Source organism: Brachyistius frenatus, unplaced genomic scaffold, assembly GCF_029030835.1.
Source record: "Brachyistius frenatus isolate BFR_SWC_R1_liver_20210118 unplaced genomic scaffold, ASM2903083v1 Contig_17, whole genome shotgun sequence".
NCBI classification, from domain to species: domain Eukaryota; kingdom Metazoa; phylum Chordata; class Actinopteri; family Embiotocidae; genus Brachyistius; species Brachyistius frenatus.
The window spans coordinates 127,161-146,884 of record NW_027210616.1 but is presented as its reverse complement, the minus strand read 5'-3'; the positions used below and the strand labels follow the sequence as shown (position 1 = coordinate 146,884).

Below are 19,724 nucleotides of genomic sequence, written 5' to 3'. Positions count from 1 at the left end.
TAAGAACAGCACAGCGGCAACAGAATGAATCTCTTCCTCCTTTTGTCTCCGGTCCAACAGAAGATCTACCGTGAGTCGACAACACGCCCGCTTCCTTCCGCACGCCGATCGGGGACGAGTCGAGGACGCCGCCGCTGCCGCCGCCTACGTACGCGAAGACGACGGGACGAAGGTACGTCGCGCAAAGTTCTTCAGTTCTCGGGCGTGAAAGCGAATCGAACGACATCCGGTGTTTGCGGAAAAACCAAACGCGAACCTCGGTTCGGGACTCTCAGGTGCGGAAAAACATCCTCGGTCGATGTCGTCGCATTTGCGCGGAGCGTCTCCCGGTGAACGCCGAAGTCAGACACGGGGACGTTTGGCGAAGCGGCGTCGCCGTCGAGGGCCGCTCCCAGCGGCTTCAACAAAACCGACCGCTCCGCATTAAAGTCTCCCAAACAGATGAAGTGTTCACAGATGCACTTGCACACACACCGTTTTTGTCTTCCATGAAGCATATTTTGTTTTTATTGAGAAACACAAAATCTGCCGCCGTACGACGTCGACTAAACATTCACTGATTTCACCGCAGTACATTCTGGATTTTTCAAAAGAGTACATTGAGTTGACTTGATCAGAACCCGCGGGAGGCGTCGTGATGACTTCTAATACGTGGAAATATAGAGCTCAAATGATCAGCGGCGAAGGCGCTACGAAGACGGATCCGACCCGAAAGACGCGAATTTATTTTGGGACGTGACCCGAAGAGTGAAGGATAGAAAAAAAACGTAGATCTCGATTTGAGATTGAAAGTTGTAAATATTTCTGGGGAGGGAGACGGTGCGCGGTTCGCATCGCGTCACCGCGAGCCCCTTAACTGGCGAACGGAAAGCAGAGGTTCACCGATGTTCGGTTTCACCTCCCCGTTTGTCCCGTGAACTCTTGGCGTTGCCACTTTGCGGTCGTAGAGACCCGCGCCGACGAAACGGGTGTCCGCGTCTTTTAAAAAAAAAAAAACACACACCGACTGATTGAAACGAACGAATGTGCCTTACAGCGACGGCAGGAGAAAAAAAAACAAATACGCTTAAATAAAATGATTTATTTCGATTTATTTAATTTTATTTATTTAATATTATTTATTTTGACCGATATACGTCTTCCTCCTTTCAACGACCGGCTTCATACTAACGCCTGAATCAAATCACAACTTTAAGACTTTTTTTTTTTTTTAAATACATATTTAAGACGAATCTATGAAATAAAATGATAGCTGCGTGTAAACTTGGGAAAAAAAAAAAAAACAACAAAAAAACGGAGGTTCTCTTTTTGGTGAACTACCCAAGAAATCATTCCTGGAAGAAATCCGATCCGCAGACCGAGACCTCGAAACCGCAGTCTGTTCTTTATCTCAGCCGAACAACGGGGAACACGCTCCGAACGCCCCAAAATACTGACAATTTTACATGCGTGTGCGTGTGCGCGTATGCGTGCGTGAGGGGGGGGATCACTGCAACACACACATGGAGCTGCGAGGGGTGTTGACCGTCCTGGCCACGGTGTCCTGGCTGTAGTTCACAATGTCCGCCTTCACGACGCGCTGCAAGTAAAGAAAGACCAGAGTTAAAAAAAAAAAAAAAAAAGCTAAAAAGGACTTCTTCTTGTTAAAGGGAGCTCCGCTGACCTCCACCGCGGGACTCGGATTAAATCGAGCTTTTGAACAGATCACTATAAAAAAATTAAAAAATTAAAAAAAGGAGCTGCTCATTACAGCGAAATCAGGGCTGAAACGCTGCGGCGGTGGGAAATGGAAGTCTCTCGTTTTCTCCCGCGCATTCAGAGAAGAAGGTCGACGCCGCTGTCGCGTCTTCTTCTTTAAATGTGAAGGTAAAGACGGCTGCTGCTTAGCTTAGCTTAGCGCAAAGACTGGAAACGAAGGGAAACGGTTAGCCCGGCTCCGCCTGGAGGTAATAAAAGTCGGCCTGCGGACGCCTCCCAAGGTCGCTGGTGTCACAAGATACGACGGAAGAAGCGTTTGCGTTTTTTTGGGACCGTCGGGTCGACGCACGTTGGAAATGTGCTTCCAAACGTTATTGTGCTTGTACTTTAACATCCCCCACACCCCCGGTACATTAACGACATCACACAGACCAAAACATGCACATCTTTAGATTCCTTAGCGAAATGCCGTTGACCCTGCGGTAACACTACCACAGAGGAGGCGGGGTTGGGTTCTAGTCATCTGATTGCTCTACCGCTATTCAACTGTGAGCTGCAACCTACAAAGCAACCGCTTCTTCGTTCTAACAGGTTTAAAGATGAAGCGACTAAAATAACAGCTGTGGAACTGTCGGACGTACTTCCAGCTATTGAACCGAACATATTTTGCTCTGCTGGTTGTTCTCTTGTCTAATTGGACCTTCATCCTGTGGGTAGTCCACCAGCTCAGCCTTCACAATCCTCTGAGCAGGTTCACCGGAGCAGTGGACGAATGGAGGACGGGAAAGAGACGGGAAAAAAAGAAAAAAAAAAAACAACAAAAACAAAACAGGACAAGGACAGAGACATGAGAGAGCATGGTGAGTGTCCAAAAAAATGGAGACAAAGATCGAGTGAAGTTAAAAGACGGTGGATTAGAACAAGATGAATCGTGAAGTGTGATGTATTTTTTTTTAAACAGAAAGAGTGAAGCATGGCATCAGAGGACGCAGCCAGCATATAATCCTGAAGCCCAAATCTTTTAACTCGTTTCAATTTTCCCATAAAAAAAAATAAATCAAACCACGACCCGAGAGACGAAAGAAACAAACGTGTCATCCGTTAAATTTGGATTTAAAGATTTGGACTGTCGGAGCCGGCAATAAAATGTTGGCGTTACTCCCATCGAAATTCCATTTCACACCAGCCTGCATTTGATGAGAATAGTGTGAGAGGACGGCTGGACTGGAAGCCGCGTAGCCTCAGAGGAGCGGGCCCGCGCGGCCGAACGCCAGGACCCGGCTGGCCGTCTGATTAACGAGCTGCCGATGCCCGCTGTCGGAGTCGGAGTGATCCGTGGCCTCGCTATCTGATCCAAAAGACAGAGGACCAAGACGGAGAGGGCTGCCGGGCAGATATAACGCCGTCGGGGGGGGGGGGGGGGGGGGGGGGTTGCGACCCTCGTGTTCAGCTCTCCAAACCTTGACAGCTGACAAACACACCCAGGTTGCAGCTTTTTCAAGATTTGTGGCTTTTTTTTTTTGTTTTTTTTGTTTAATTTGGACAAAACTAAACAAATGTAACCGTGACAAGAATTTTATTTATTTTATAGAACAATCGACTAATTTAACCGAGATAGTAATTGCCAGCTTAATCGATAATGGACTTGGTTTCAGCTGCAGTTTAAAACGTCGCTCATTCAAGGACGTGCTGAATGTAAACACCGGTAAAAAAAAAATATATATATATATATATCTTCAGAATTAACAAGAGAATTTACTTTTCCTGATCAAAAGCCAGATTTTACTGCAGTTTTTTTTTTTTTATGCCTGGTGAGATTTCTGAAAACTTCTATTTCGCGGTAGAAAAGATTGACACAAATGTGTTGCGAAGGACGCAAAAGCAAACAAATGAAGTTTGTCACGCGATCGTGATAAATGAAATCGTGCCAGCAAGTTCAATTTCACAAACGTTTCGGTATCGCACACTCGCCAATGATTTAAGGTGTATCTGATTTTCCATTCGATATTTATTTGAGTACCAAAACGGTAATTTCTCTTCCTTATTTTAATCTCGGCCTTTTTCCATGAGGTGCAAACTGGACCCGGCCGCTCGCGCAGCTTGATCAGCCCGGATTAAAGCGCTTTGCTTTATTGACAGAACTATCGGTGGAGGGGCGGAGGACTAAAACAGACGGACAACTCCATTAGTCTGCGCTCATTTTCAGTCAGTCAGCAGCAGCGTCGGCGATGGGAGAGGAGCTTGAGAATTTGGCCAGTCCTTCCCCTCCATGCTCTCCCTTCTCTGGGGGTCCTGACCTCCGTGTAGCCCCGAGCTCATCAACATCTACCCAGCCAGTGTGGCTCCAGCCGCTCGTATCGGACCCAGGATTAATGCTTCTGGGGGAGGTGACCTTGTAAATCCTCCAGCTTCCACCACCGGGCACCTCGGTCTCGGCTGGCGGGCCGAGACCCTGTTTTGTCCCGAAACGGTGGGAGATAAACCAAATAAATCAAGACAGCCCATCCTGACCTCCTCACCCCTACAACTGCCTACCTTTAGCCTCCGACTTCACGCATTAATGTGCTCAATGTGGGTCTATTTACAGACGGGCAGCGGCAGCGGCAGGTATACCGTCACAGGAGGCGGACGTAGCAAACTCGTGTTTACGCAACAAGAAGTCCTTTACGGTGTGCGGCGACCTCCGCTGACCTATCACACTCTCCGTGACCTTCCCCTCAGTTCGGGGATAACGTTACACACAACGCCGGGCGAGAGGAACCCGACAAAACCCCAAGAACTTTTCTTCTTCTTTTACAATTAACAGTTGCCACGGTTACATGGAGCTAAATATTCCAATTAAAATGGTTTAGAAGCTGAAACAGAATAAAATAAATAAATAAATAAATAAATAAAAAATAAAAAACGCTCTGAATAAACACAATAAACAGGTCCAAAACCGGTGAAATTCCCCTCCGTTCCTGGAAGAGTTATTTAAACCTTTTCATAAAGCGAGCAAAAGAAACATTTATACCGAGTAAACAATCAAACTGATTACTTCCTGGCTGCGTTCTCTCTGTGCATGCTCTCGGTCTGGATGAAAACGTGAGTGGATGATACGAGATACGTTTCTGCTCCGCATCCCAAAAAACTACCCCTTCGAATCTGAACTGGACCTCAGCTGAGTTTGTTTATGATACAAGCTCCGAATTAAAGAATGTTATTGGACGCCTCGCATGCTTTGTTGTCAAGACGTTCCTTAATTGAGAATCATAGAATCACACCGCTTGATTAAGAGCTACAAAATAATGGTAAATACTGCGCTGAACAAACAATCGATATCCATCTTATTTCCCCCCCCCCCTTTTTTTTTTTTTTTTCTCTCCTCTGAATGACTGGTACTTTTTGCCTTCGGTCGGCGAGACGGTGGTTGGGGGAAAAAAAAAATATGAGGCGATTAAACACGCGATGTATGCATCAATGACCACATTAAATCATAGCCTGAATAATTTCAATCCCATCGCAAAAAAAAAAAAGTGCGTACGTAAGTGCAGAGGAGAGGAACGAATGCTAAATTTTGCATTCTAGTCAAATAAACCATTTAAAACGTGTCTTAAAAGGCTGCTGCGCAGGACATTTTGGTGAAACTTGAGAGGAACCTCGATGCCGTTACGGCTCACCTGGGACTGCTCTATTTCTGCTTTGTTTAGCTTTATGCCGAGAATCTCTGCCGCCACTCTCTGGAAACAAAGATACACCTGGAGAGAGAGAGAGATAACAAGAAAAACAGGACAAGGTAAATATTATCAGAGTTACACCACGTTTTTGATCGCGACTTATTGAATCGGCTGGCACTAACCGAATCCCCCGTCTTGGCCGATACAAACTGACTGATGAGGCTGTTCTCTTGGCAGAAGCGCTGGTGTTTGTCAGCCTTCACCGTCCTCATGTGCTCCAGGTCGACTGCGGACAAAACACAGCGTGGTGTGAGAAATGTTGCAAGAGATAGATAGATAGATTTATACGCTGGTTATGCAGCACTCTCGCAGGGTTGACTGTTACATATCAGAACATAAACAGAAAAGATAACTGTTTACGCTTGAGTTAAGATGGAGAGGGTCTGCCTAGTGTACGAGGAAGGTGCACGTGAAAACAAAGCGTAATTCAATTGTTATGTTGCTTTCAAACCCAGCTGCAGACACCGCTGGCTGTTGTACTTTTTAATTCATGGAGGGAGTCGTTTTCAGGGGGTTCGAGAGTGGAAATGATAAATTCGGTACCCCCCTCCCCCCTCTCCATCCCCCCGAGTGTCCATTCCCAGCTGGTATTAAAGCTGGATGTGACACATTCCTCCATGTAAGCCTAGTACAGTTGCACCCTGAAGCCATGAACCTCTGTTTGACCCGACACAGACACAGAACCAGCCCAGCTGTGGAGAAATGCTTAAGAAACAATACATGAGTGACTCCACGACTCGAGGCGACACTCTCGGCGGCGAGAGTGTCGAAGAAAACAGTTTGACTTATGGGAGTGCCCGGGCCTTTAAGGTGGTCGCGAGGTCCCGAGATCTGGGACTGTCACCCCGGCGCTGATTTACTGCGAGCGCACAATGTGACAGCGCCTTCCTTTTTAGCTATTGTGGTGACGTCCCTGTGCATTCGACTCCCGTGCAGTGATACCGGGCTCTTGGCTTTCTCTCCCTTCCTCACTATGGGGTCATGCTGGGGTCGATAAGGAAGGTCACCCGGGGGTCTTGTTGCTGAAAGCCGTAGCTTCGGTCTTTATTTCTGGCTTTGTGCAGAAAGGTGGCCACGCCCGGTATCTGGTGCGTACATGTCTATGTTAGCTGGAGGAGGTCAGGCTACTGTACGGTGTTGCGTTTCTCTCCTTCCCCCGAGTTTTGGTCTTTGTGTGAGGTTTCATTGAAGTTGTCAAGGATTTACCCTGTTCTCATGCCCCTTAGTGTGTGTGTGTGTGTGTGTGTGAGAGAGAGAGAGAGAGATAAAGGCAGAAGCAGAGAAAGAGAGAGACAGATACATAGCGAAAAAGAAATATAAACACTGCACTAATCCTGTATTATTAATAACTCAGTCCTATGACATGTGACCCAAAAATGCTAAAGGCCAAAAAAATACATTTAGAAAGAATCATTTTAGACCAGAAGGAATATTTCCATCACCATAAAGGACATATAAACAGAAACCTTTCTGGGCAAGGGCGGACACTTTTACAACTACTCAATGTCCAGGGCAGACTGTCATGTTTCTGCCTGTACATAAACAGAGCTGTCTCATAGGCGTCAGCAGGTTATTAATTCCAGTCATTAACAGCGGAGGTACCCAGCATGCTACCAGGAGTAAACACTGCTAATCCTTTGGATCCTGCACACTTGGGAAAGGTTATCAATCATGTGTCACAGTCAGATTAACCAACATTAACAGAGTGGCTCAGGAGCTGAGGAAGGCACGTTACTGTTGAGTAAAAAAAAAAAAAAGGTGAACCGAGCAAGTGAGGTTTCTGAATCTGGCCTGAAGGGTCGTGCAAAAAAGCGGAAAAGAAATTCGGGACTCGGCCGCAAAGAAAATGCAGAAGACGGGAACCAGAAGAGGCGAAATTTCAGAAGAAAATTTAAGTGTTCTCACTTACGATGAAAATTTCAACGGCAAACTCCGCAAACAAGTGGATGTTCCTCATGTTATTTTCTGCAATGCAAAATGTTGTTTGGATGAAAAAAGGTTTTTAGTTCAAATGAAGCTCCGAAAGAACAATCCCAAAAAATATTTGAATTATTTAAGTTTAAGAACCGGAGGGTTGAATTTTCCCTTTTTTTAAAAGCAGCTGAATTGTTGGTTAATTTGTTAAAAAAAATAAATAAAAGCAGTTAAAATGCTGAACTCAGAAGATGAAAGCAATTTAATGAACAGCCGAAGCGTCGGAAATCTTTCACGTGAATTGTGAAGTGTCAGTCGATGTGTAATGGAGGCTGACTTGGTTGCCAGCTGTTTTCCACCAGCGGGTTTTACCTCGTTTTAGATCCGCAGATGATCAAATTAAAAATTTTCGCTTGGAAAAGAAATTTACGAAAACCGGGCAAACTTTAAAATCAGATCTAATCGGAACGTCTATCAAATGGACCACGTTGGCGAGGTCACTTTGTACGCATATATCCTAATGGATATGCAAGGACAATCCTCAATTTTGTACGCGACGTTGGTGCAGTTCACACCCCTTTCAGTCACAAAACAACGCTGTCGCTGGGCCCGCCTTTCTCACCCGGGAGACTTTTTCAGCATGTGGCATCTGTCTCTGTAAAATGAACACAAGACTAATCCCGCAGTTTTAGTGTTTTGCTTCATTTTTCTCCCTAATGTACCCCTAACTTATCAGGTCAAAACAATCTTCCCGCAACGATCTGGTTTCCCTCCGTTTCTGTCAAACTGTACATCAACCTAACAAGCCCCGAGGAAGTGACTGCAAACATGAAATAAACTGTTTAGGCCTCCGAGCGCGCAGAGATAGCGGAGTGGATCATCACTCGTCAAGAGCGACGGCCCTCCCTCGCTCTGGTCACCGTCACTGTTTGTTTAAAAGGTCTGCCTGTCATTGCGCTTGAGTTTCGAGACAACAGTTGGAGATTAATATCTGGCGGATAAATTGGGCTTTTACCGTAAATAATCGGTTTGTTATTGCGGTGACCTATTTAATGGGAGCGCAACCAAAACGGGAAGAAAACATGGATGTTCTTCTCCTTAAGTTGGTGTCTCCGGGGACGTCCGCTTCGCTCCTTCATGGAAAGAATCCTCTCGCTGCCGGACACGATTATCCTTGAAACCATACAGAGTCGGAGGGGGGTTTTTATGCCACTTAAAAACTTCAATTTAGTTAAGAGGTTGGGTTTCATTTGCGTGGATCGGCTTTTAAAGCAAAACCCAAACTCGCTTTGCCTTCCATGAACAGACCCGTGCAGCAGCTGCCAATGAGTTCAGTGAAATGAGCGCGGTTGCAATGCATGCGCGCCGTATGCTGGTTCTAATCAAGTTTTTGGAGCCGTACGCCGGTTTAAGAAACCAAGGTAAGGCCTCATCCTGGTTCTGACAAACCTGGATACTGGTGGCTCAAGTACTCCGATAGAAAGCAGAATAATGTGACGGGTAAACACCCGAACCCGGTTTGTTTGGTTTCGCCTCTTGTTTGTCGAGGAATCAAGACACGCCTGCACGCGTGTTGTTAACGTCACGTCCCAAATACGACCGAAACCGGCGGAGGCTAATGTCAGCAAACTTTAGCTGGCGAGCTCGTTTTGGAACCGACATTCAGTTCCAAAACATCCAGTTTTGTCGATTTTTGTCGAGCCGGGTCTCCGAAGTTAACTTCCCATTTTCATAACAACTGTATAAGGGGTCAATTTTTTTTTTATAAATCTCAGCCATTAAATGTTGCATTTAAGCCGAAAATGATGTAAAATGAATGGTAGGGCTGCTTTTAGTGACAGGTGGATGCCGTCACAGTTTGCAAGCTGCCCTGTGGTCTCAGCCGTCGACTGGGAGTCAGAGACATACAAGACAGACTCTCCTCTTGCTAGTTTCACAAATCATGCTTTTTTTGGGGGGGGGGGGGGGGGACTAGCCGGGAGTTACTCTGAATGAGCCGCTGCCAAGATGGCGACGGTCTGAACCACCCGCACCGAGCTTCAAACGCGCTCTTCAGGAAACGTATTGGTGACATACCGTACAGAAACAAGCCTATTTCACAGCAGCCGCTAAACACATTCGCTAACATTAACCACCATGATAATTTCTATCTTTTTTTTTTTTTCTTTTACAAACAATTTCACCTTAAAAGGGGGGGGAATTCACACCAGAAACAAAAGGTTACTGGCGGCGTTCCCTCCCGACACGCTGCACTGTTTTTCTAAATGATACAGTAACTGGCCAAATGTGGACGATGTGATAATTCAAGGATGGATTCTTAGATTCTCAAGAGTTCACCCACACACGTTGCCAAGGCAAAACAATACGCTAATAGGTCTATGTTGGCTAAGCAGCCCGAAACCTTACGCCGCTCTGTGCAATCCTCACTGGGCTTTTTAAAACCATGCTGTGATAACAGAGACACCTACTTACTGTTCTACTCAGTCCGGTGCTGGGGACCAATTGGAGCAGTTTATCCAGCGAGCAACAGCCAGAGAATAAGCTTGACATAACACCGTTAATTGCCGGCAGCCTGGTTTTAAACTAAACAGCAGTGGATGCTTTGGGGAGTGTGAGCGCTGAGGCTGGAATGTGTGAACTGTGTGTGTGTCCGTGTGTGGTAGTAAATGGTCGGGCGTGTGTGTTGTCAGAGACTTCAGGCTCTGAGGGGTCACATCCCATTAAGTGAAAGTTACAGGGTTGAGACTAATCAACCCCGGGGGAGAACCTATCGCTTCCAACATTACCTCACACTGTGCCTTTAAGAGGTTTCGCCTCGGTTTCCCCTCGATGACGATCGTGAATCGATTCAGACTGAGGGCGAGGATTATCAGACCGAGTCCAGCTCCTAATGAAATGACTTACAACCGTCTGGGCAAACTGTTCCTCGTGACCCGCTGAGTTTTGAAAACGTCCCAGAACTGTTCTGCAGCCTTGACATTTAATAACCGGTGTGTTCAGCTTTAACACACAAACGGCAAAAGATCAGTGTTGTCAGTTCTCTATGAGGAAAAAGCTCGTTTATGTCCTGAGCATATTCTGAGCAACCCTTTACCCGTGAGCATTACATTCGCTCATGTCGGTCCTTTTTTTTTTTTTATTATAGCATGTCGAGGTTTTGTTACCAAATCAAAGTCTCTCGTTTGTAATTGTTCTTTTTATACCAGCGTGGCAGGCCGTAGGTCTACTGAGTCATTTATATTGTTCATTCATAAATCAATTCTGATTCAAAACTTCTGCCACACCTGTGCAAACTTATTTCAGAGTTCATTTTGGGATCATTATCTTGGATTATGTCACGTGTCCCTAATAATCTCCAAAAGGAATTTAGATTTTAAGTATTTTATGTCTGGCTGGCTTTGAGACTACAGTAAATATACGTTTCAGTAAGTGGCTTCCTAATTATCGGTCTATTTTTACCTCATTTAAATATTTGTATATATGAATTTGTCATATTGTTACCGGTTGTTATAACTGGTTTCATCTGTTGCACAATTTTGTACTTTTTAGTTGGCAACTTCTTGTGCAGTTTCAGTGCGGTTTGTTTGGTAACTGTAATCCTTTATCAGACGGATTACGGGAAAACTACCAACACAATGTTCATGAAATTTGGTGGGAGGGTGCAGCATTGGTAGAACCAGTCAATGTGGGGGGCGGATTTTAATCATGGGGCAGAGCCAAGAATATTTTTTTTATTTTCGTTAACGTGGCAAGATAGGGCGTTTAGCCGACTAAATACCACACGTTAATCTTGGATCCAGTGTATCATGTTTGACGCCGCGGTAAGCATATTATGTCACTTCCTGTTAGCAACACGCAAGCTTCGGTTCACGGATTTATTTTAGTTTGACAGCACTTAATCTCTCTGTAATCAACCTGTGACTAAATTTGATTTATAAGACTTTCTCTACTCAAGCAGCCACGTTGCTACATTTCTCACCAACTTTATACCTTAAGTGCTTTTTCAGGTCTGCCAATTTAGCAGTCAGCAATGGCTTCTGAACCAGAACCGGTAAAACAGCCGAGATGTTAAGACTTCTGCTCGGCAAAACCTCAATTTAACATCACTCTAATAAAACATATCGACGTACAGAATGTGGTGGCTGAAGTCGCAGATTTCCATATCGTAGTTGTTTCCACTCTGGTCAGGTCCCTCCTGCAAAAAAGGGTGTGAAACCTCAACAGGACCTTTTTAAGGTTACTGAAGGGTTCATTTTTTTTTTTTTAATTTTTTTTTAATTTTAAAACAATTTGAGCTTTAATTCCCCTCAAAATAAATGCTGATGTACTCAAATAGTAACTTTTTAATTGTAAATAAGTCCAGTTTTGTTTACATTGAGTTTTTTTTAAAATTTTTTTTATTAAAATTATTAAATTTATTTGCAAAACCTTTTTTAAATATTGTTAGCTCACTGTTACCTTTTAAGGCCTTCACCAACTCTTAAATATGCAGCACACAACTCTCGCATTGCCCCTGAATGTATGACGCTAATATGTATTCTCGTGCATACAAAACAATACAGTTAGCCACACATCAAAACAATGCTCACTAGCGCCACTAGCAGTCATGAATTCCAGAGTAAGTTTAAGATACAAGTTGAGAACATTACAGTGAATAAGTCCGTCTAAAACGCTGGGAACATATTTCTCATTTCTCACTACTAACTTCTGAAAAAAAAAAGCCACACAAAATAACAGTAAGTAGACACTTAAACTTTTAAATATCTCCATTAATATTAAACTGCAGGAGTCTGGAATAGCAGCAAAACTGTTTTTTTACTCAAAGCCTGATAGCAAGCAGGTAAGATTCATTGAGAGTGGCATGTTATATATCCATAAAGTTTCTGGTACAAGATACAGAGAAACCTTTACCGGTTTAAAAAAAAAAAAAAAAGTCAGTAAAAGCACAATAAATCCTTCTGCTTGATGTCTGATTGAATTGGACGTTGATTTAACTTTCACAGCACATGTGGCTAATAAAACAAAATGACGGGTGGAATTTATGTGAAGCATTTAAATGATTGAGTCCAACTGGTTTACATGACTCGAAGAGAGCTCTTAAAAACAGAGGGTTTTGAAATATGAAGGGCGTGATAATTCTGTATCGCAAATATGTAACGTAATGTGAATAAAAACAATAACACTTATACTAAAATACTTTACCCTTTCTAAAAAGCACCGGCTTGGCCCAGTTTGTTTTCATAAATACAGTTTAATACAGACGTGTCACCGAAAAAGTTGTTTTCTTTACTCTTGAGACAGTACGCTTTCATTCATTCGACTTTAACAGAGTAGATATTGTTTATAGTTGGCAGCGTTTATTTTGTAAGGACTGAAACATCTAAATTTAGTGCAAAAGTACCCGAAACTAAAAAATTATTGTAATATTATTTCGGCCCTTCACAGTCGAGGAAAACAATTCCGACTTCAGTTTAGTTGAACAATATTGCAGTAATTTATTCCTGACTTTGGACATTATTTAACTGGATTTAAACCTGCGGTAGAATGATTAGAGATAATTATCAGCATATTAAAGCTTGAAGGTGAGTTAATAATATTATCATGACTTTTCGGAGTGAGTACAGACAGATGAAGTGCTGTTAGTAGCCGGGTGTTGTCGAGTTGAGCGGGGCCCGTGCAGGAGTTCTCGGGGGAATCCTGACAGAGACAGAGCGCTCTTTGTGCAGCGGCGCCCCTGCCCCGGTGGCCTGAAACGGGCCAGGACCGTCAGGGGACTCGCTTTCCACTAGGTCAGAAGTGTTCTGTCGACAGCTCATTGATCACAGCTCATCTTGTCATTTGATCGTTCTTCATGAAACGATGTGCAGACGCGCACGCATGCACGCACACACACACACACGTGCAAACGCACACGCGCATGCACACACGCACACGTGCGTTCACACTTTAAAACATTATCAGATACTCCACGGCGGCTAGTAAAACAATGTGGTCTTCCTCTCCGGTCAGGGAATGTAAAACAGAGAGTGTCCAGCAGTAGCTCTGCAGGCAGGGAGAGAGCCGGAGTGCCGGGCTGTCACTGCCACAGTAAAACATGGGGCCGAGTGCCTCGCAGGCTGAGTTAACGGGCTCCCAGGACTCGTGAAAAGTGAACAAAAGGCCCAGTTCTGAGCCGACCGCACAAGGCGCTGTCCGGGGTTTCACTGGCCATGTCCTCCAAGCTCTCCTGTCGCTGTTAAACTAAGTGGACTTTTATGGGAGAGCAGTAATACATGCCTCTGTGAGCAGGCAGCGTAACTATGAGCTATAATAATTATACAGTGCACGGGGGAGCCTTCATAATTGTATGTGTCGCATCATCATAAGTCTATTCATAATTATAAAGCCATCCTGCGAGCAATGATGCGTTAAGACTGGCCTGCATATTCAACTTCAGGCCACAGCAGTGAACCGTTACACGGAAAGTGAGTTCTGCTCACGACTGCCTGAACAAACACCGTCCAAGTTAAAAAACCTGAAGCAGGAGCTGGGGTGCGAAGACTGTGATGTAATATTTCACACCGCAAAACAGCAGATTTAGTGAAAAAGGAGGAGAAAACCATGCTGACGTTTCACATGCGTTTATAAAATATCTGCCTGTGGATCCACATCAATCGGTTATTTACCCAATCCTGTGTCAGCAAGGACCCTTCCAGGAATTCCTCCATATCAATGTTGTGGAGCAGCAAAGAAATAAAGTATAGCCTGAGTGTGATGAGGGTTCCAGGCTGCACTCCGGTCAGGTGGCTAAGCTGTGCTGTGCAACTCAAATGGCCCATGACTTACCACACAAGAAGGTATTCGAAGACTGATCATCTACTGCATGTGCAACAATATTTGCTTTATGGATGGCTAAAATGAATGAGGACTTTCCATGTTTCAACAGGCATGAGAGTCAAGAGAGACGAGTGCAGGGACCGGGGCTCGGTCAAAAGCTGTTACAATTAAATCTCAGCATTTACTTCATATAGGAAAGAAATTGTAACGGCACAGCTCCATGTGGGAATTAGAAAAGACCTTAACCCCAGAAGGTATATCCTACTCACTGACAGTGGTTTCACACAGTCTTATCAGCATAAAACAGCTGTAATTCTTCATTCATCTCTTCCTGTGACCTGAATCTCTATTTCCAATCTTTCCCAGACTTTCAGACACACAGCAGGCTACAGTCAGTGCGGTTACCGAGACGATTTGATACGCACGTCTAGTCTGACCCTTTACCTTAAATAAAACGTGAAGAGAAACAGGAAACACTGGATTTTCTGTAAACTGTAAACATTCCAGATCTCTAGCCGACCGTACACCGTGCCTTACTGGGTCTATATACTGTATGTATAATGTTTTACAGCGTCGAATCTGCGGTCGTGCTACCCACAGTGCAAAACAGATACTGCTGACGTGTTCATCCCTCCTATCTGGGGAGGGGTGAGGGTGCCGGGGGTAAGAGTACTGGGCTTTTGTCCCACCACATGTCTATTGTGGCTAAACCTTTCCCTCGGGGGCAATTAGGACCTTTTAGTTTGTTGTAAGAGGACCTAAGTACGAGTGGGTTGAGCCAGGAAAAACATTTTTGAGCTAAACCAAAAACAGAAGCGCATTGAGCTCCTCCACGCTCCTCGACTTCTGAACATCTCTCTATTAAGAAATGTGCAGGCCTACACTGAACAGACAGGAACTGTGGCAGCTTTACAGGAGCAGGGAGGTGACAGGGGTGAGAGAGAGCTGAGAGAGGAGGAGGGGTGGGGGTAGGGGGGGGGAGGTGGGGGGGGGGCGAGGGGGGCTTCAGCTCCACCCGAGACCTCGCCAAGAGGGCAAACAACTCAAGACCAACAATGTTGGTGGCAAGGACATGCTTCACAAGAATCAAGAGTTAGGGGGGAGATCCATGTTTCGCTTCAGCTTTCACATGGCTGGATGGAAAACTGGGGAGAGAGAAGTGCGACGGGTAACGGTATGCGCCGAGATCTGCCGTGGCGTGCAGAAAGCAAACACACGCATGTTGTTTAACACAACAGAGACACTGAGCCAATGAAAAGACATTACTGTAAGTAAAGGCAGCTACAGCCGAGGTGTTAGTCTACACATGTGAGAGATAAGCATTAAGAGGAGGCGTAAGTGTGCGATTGAAAGAGGCAGTGTTTGCACGGGGATGAAAATGAATGAGCAAGTATGTTTGATAGATGGTCCGAGATAGGAGCTTAGAGAAGAAAGAAAAGGGCCAAAAGAAACAGAGCAGAAGAGAAAGGCAGGTAAGACATAACCGAGTGTACAAAGTCTCTTCCGATGGAGGGATCTTATCTCCCCGCAGAGGAAAACATTTCCCATGGCAGGCCTGAGTGGAACGGCAGTGAGCAGCGTTAGAACCTCTGAGCTAAAAACCTGTGAGTGATGAGGAGAGGTTAAGAGAACTGAACCCATTTAAGTCACCCAAATAAGGGCTGTACAAGCCCGTGATGGATGTTCTGGAGTTCCTGAGGGAAAGAGCCCAGGCAACGGGAAGGGTGATGGGTGGGGAGCGAGCAGGGGTCCTGCGATCCCTACTTAATAAAAACAAATTGGTTTGATAAACGACACAAGCTTAATGTCGACAAAGAAATATGTGCGCTACTTTGGAACAGTAACATAAGCCGATTTATAATGCACAGTGTACGTTACAGCACTTCCAAAGATGCAAAATATGAATTAGCGCTGCAAGCAGTGTGACACCGTTTTTATATCAGTGACTTCAGACAATCTCGGATTTAAAAGTCACACGTCCACAAACAGGCCAAATGCAGTTAAAGCAAAAAGAAAGTGAATTTATCATTTGGAGCCCTTTCAAACACACCGCACTTACTACTCTACTAAAAATGAAACACTCAAGTGGTTGAGGGGATGACTGCGCAGCAAGCCAACATTTCTCCTGAGAGGTTCCTGTGTACCATACGGCATTACATGAGGCTGCACTGTAATAAACAGTTATAGTATGTTTAGACAGACCAAGAGCTTAGCATTCTTCCATTACCCGTGTGTTCCCAGAAACTCCACAAGTGTGTCACTTCACCTCGGTGCAGTGTCCGCGCGTGCGTGCGCCCGCATAAATAATAGTGCGCGCATATGTGTGCCCTCAATAAAACATTACGCCGGCTTCCTCTCTGAATTGTTACAAGTGGTGCCATTATTTAACACAAGGCTCTGGGCAGCGTGTGGAGGGCATGGGGGTGCAGCACACTGGTGCTTAACAAGCACACTTAACCCCAGCCGGCCACGCAAAGCCAAAGAAAGGAAAGGCTGTTTTCCCGGCGGTGACATGGCACAGGAGGGCAGTCAGGCCAGGGTAAGGAGAGGAGGGGACAGCATCATTAACGAAGCCGTCTGGTCCAATAGCTCAATTACCGTACGCTGGGTAAAGAAGACAGTGTTCAAATTATTCGAGAAGGCAGGCACCGAGTAATTCTAGAAATTGAAGCTCGATGTATACAGTAGCACGTGCTGTAATAGTGTAACAGGTCTTTCTTTCTGCTGTAACCGGCACGTAGTTCGGTGCACATGACATCTACATCCAGGTGTTCACCTTAAGTTTATCTAAGTGGAAACACAAAAAAATGTCTTGAGTGCTGAAACACCACAATCTCCCCCCCCCCAAGACACACCCTCACAGAGACATAAATCTGTCATGTTTTTATTAAGGCTCCTTGTTATGTCTGTACTTCTATTTTGGTTGTCACAAACATGTTGCCTCACGCAGTCCGGCATCATGGGAACCTTTTAAAAGAAATCTAGACTCCGCTCCCAAAAGAATGCTGTGTATTCATGTGCTCAGCTTATTGTTAGTGTGTGCCAAGTATTTAAGTTTGATGGAAAAAGAAAGCTACAATACTTGAAAAGTTTGGAAGCTCAGGGTGAAGAGACAAAAAAAAAAAGTACAACAGATTGTCGTCGTGGATGTTTGCAGGTAGACATCGAGACTAACTCGCTGCAATCGCCCTGGAAGAAACGAGTCCATGGGAGGGTTTCAGGGATTCATAAAGTCTCGCAGGGTAATTGATTGCTCCTCGTGGGGCAATCTGTGTGGGATTCTGTTTCTCTCTTTTTTTTTCAGCTCGTAGGAACAGAAAAAAAAAAAAAAAACACAGACGGACCGTTCTCAGCAAAAGGGCCATTAGAAGGAGAGCGACTGTGTGAGTAAGAGGGGTTGGTGAGGATCCCGACAGCGGCGTGTACACTACTTAAATATTACAGTACGCACGCTCACCCGCACACCCAAAACCTAGCCTAAATACAGAGGCGCCCGGCGTTAAAGCTGAGGCATTAGAAAGATGCAACGGATGCAGAGACGAGAGAATCCGCTCCCAGACAGGCGAATTAAACCGTGACCTGTGCTCCCCGCCGAGTAACATTAGCGAGAGCTTCCTGTGCGCAGGCACCACTCTGTTGACCGTTCATCATCGCCCGCGAAGGTGGACGGTCACCATTACGCACACACACGCCGACGCCTCGCTTTACAATAACACAGCGGCAGCCGGGACTCCACATCTGTCAAAGGGATGTTTAAAAAGAGTCATCATTATTGGTCTTCATTATGGAGATTGGGGGGGATGGTGCGGGCTGATAGGAGCAGAGCCGTCTGGTTAACATCGAGTCCCTCACCTTAACCAACTACTCGGGACAGGAGAGCAGGCTCCGACTGGGCGGGAGGGGGGCAGGCGGGTGCTGAGACGGAGAGGGGTGCAGATAAGCGGCAACCTGGGTCCACTGGCCCGCGGGATATTAAATCATCCGTCAGTCACTCCCAAGAGTTCACAAACATCAGCGTTCCCATCGCTCTGAAACCTCACTCGCTTATCAGCTCTGTTATCACACCGATCAGTTATCTGGTGCTCTAACAAACACATCTGCTACCATCAAACACTCACTCCTCCACACGCAAACACAGACACGCAAAATGAAAAATGCATGGTTGGGGCGGGGGTGGGGCGGATTCATCGAGAAACACTCAGTCCAGTGAACACGAGATAACCTCACTGAGTTTGCAGCAACTCGGTAGAAATTAAAATAAATTTCCAAAACTTTTTTCAAAGCGTTGTAATCCGTCTTAGGAGGCATGGACCCTGTATGTGTGGGTAATACTCACTCTTGTTGCCGACCAAGGAGATAACAGGATGAACATCAGATTCTTCGTTGGCCTTCTTGACCATGCAGAACCAATCCTCCATATTCTCAAAGCTCTGGTAGTTGGTGATATCGTACACCAGGAGAACCCCCTGCATCAGAGAGGGAAGAGGGTGTTAATGTCGTCACCTTCACGTGTACACTCGTCCGCTGGGGGATAGGATGATATTCAGTCATATTAATGAGTGGGATTGAGCGAGGAAGGGAACAGTAGGTGGCACTGCTCCACTTCTTTGAGTAGGGGACTGACTCACACAGAGGGGGACGCACTTTCTCTCTCAAACACTGCGTGGATTCACGTGGATCCGTTTTAAAATGGAAATAGTGGTTTGCACATAAATAACGCCTGGTTTTGTGAGCCTACTCCAGATTCCCTGCAGAATAGAGGTCAGGTTTGGTTATCTACTGTCTGAGCTAATGAATGAAGGCTGTCTGCGGAGAGACATTTTTCTCCTCCCTCAGTAATCCTTAACACTGTATGCTCTACAGAAGCAGTCATGCAACAATACCAGAGCCACGTCTGAGCAAACACCGAGGCCAGAGGGAGTTGTTTACATGAACACGTTAATTAATCAAAAGGTAAACGGACACGAGAGCTGCTGGCATAATTCAAGAAAAATAATCGTGCAGCTCAACTATGTGCTACCACTCCTCCGACTTTTGCCGTTTCTGTCCTGGAAACGAACGCGTGCCAAAGTAAACGTCTCTGCTCCTGTTGCCTGATGCAACACGACTTGAAGGGGTGCCCGTTGCCTTTTTGTTCGACAGACACGCACTGTCACAACACGCGAGGTCGGTGACGACAGCTTACGCCTCTGACAATTACAGCGAGTCTCTCTGAACAGCCATGATTGATTACAGGACGCCCAGCGCTGAACAATATGTGTGAAAGTTCTGTGCGGCGCTGACGACATACTCCCAAAGCAAAGTGTCGTAATGTGGCACTGATGTACGATATTGTCTTGTGAATCAGGAAGACAGTAAAGGAAGGGCTGCAGGCGTGGATAATGAACAAACAATTAAAGCACAGTTCAGAGCAGGCCTCATAAGACACCGCTTCTACCTCGCCGAGTAGATCCGTGGAGTGGAAAACAACATCCAACGCTCTTCTCCAGATAAATATGGCAAAAGTGTCCTTTCTTATAGCTGGTATACTGTGACGGGTTTTCCTGCCTGTGCCTAAATGTTAGATAATTTCCCGCAGTG

At 45.4% G+C, this 19,724-nt stretch overlaps 1 protein-coding gene across 2 annotated transcripts in view; it reads right to left on the bottom strand.

The window, feature by feature from the left end:
* Positions 1 to 1,134: 1,134 nt before the first annotated feature.
* Positions 1,135 to 19,724, bottom strand: part of rab28 (RAB28, member RAS oncogene family) — a 28,524-nt gene continuing 9,934 nt past the window's right edge. Inside the window, exons 4-7 of one of the 2 annotated variants that reach the window (XM_069694194.1) lie at positions 18,481 to 18,610; positions 5,537 to 5,640; positions 5,358 to 5,435; positions 1,135 to 1,579 (exon numbers count right to left, since the gene is read on the bottom strand). In XM_069694194.1, the coding sequence (XP_069550295.1) occupies positions 1,487 to 1,579; positions 5,358 to 5,435; positions 5,537 to 5,640; positions 18,481 to 18,610 (405 nt within the window). In that variant the 3' untranslated portion in view covers positions 1,135 to 1,486. Of the gene's footprint in view, positions 1,580 to 2,118; positions 2,442 to 5,357; positions 5,436 to 5,536; positions 5,641 to 18,480; positions 18,611 to 19,724 lie in introns of those variants that run through there. The other variant, XM_069694195.1, reaches the window with a different exon arrangement.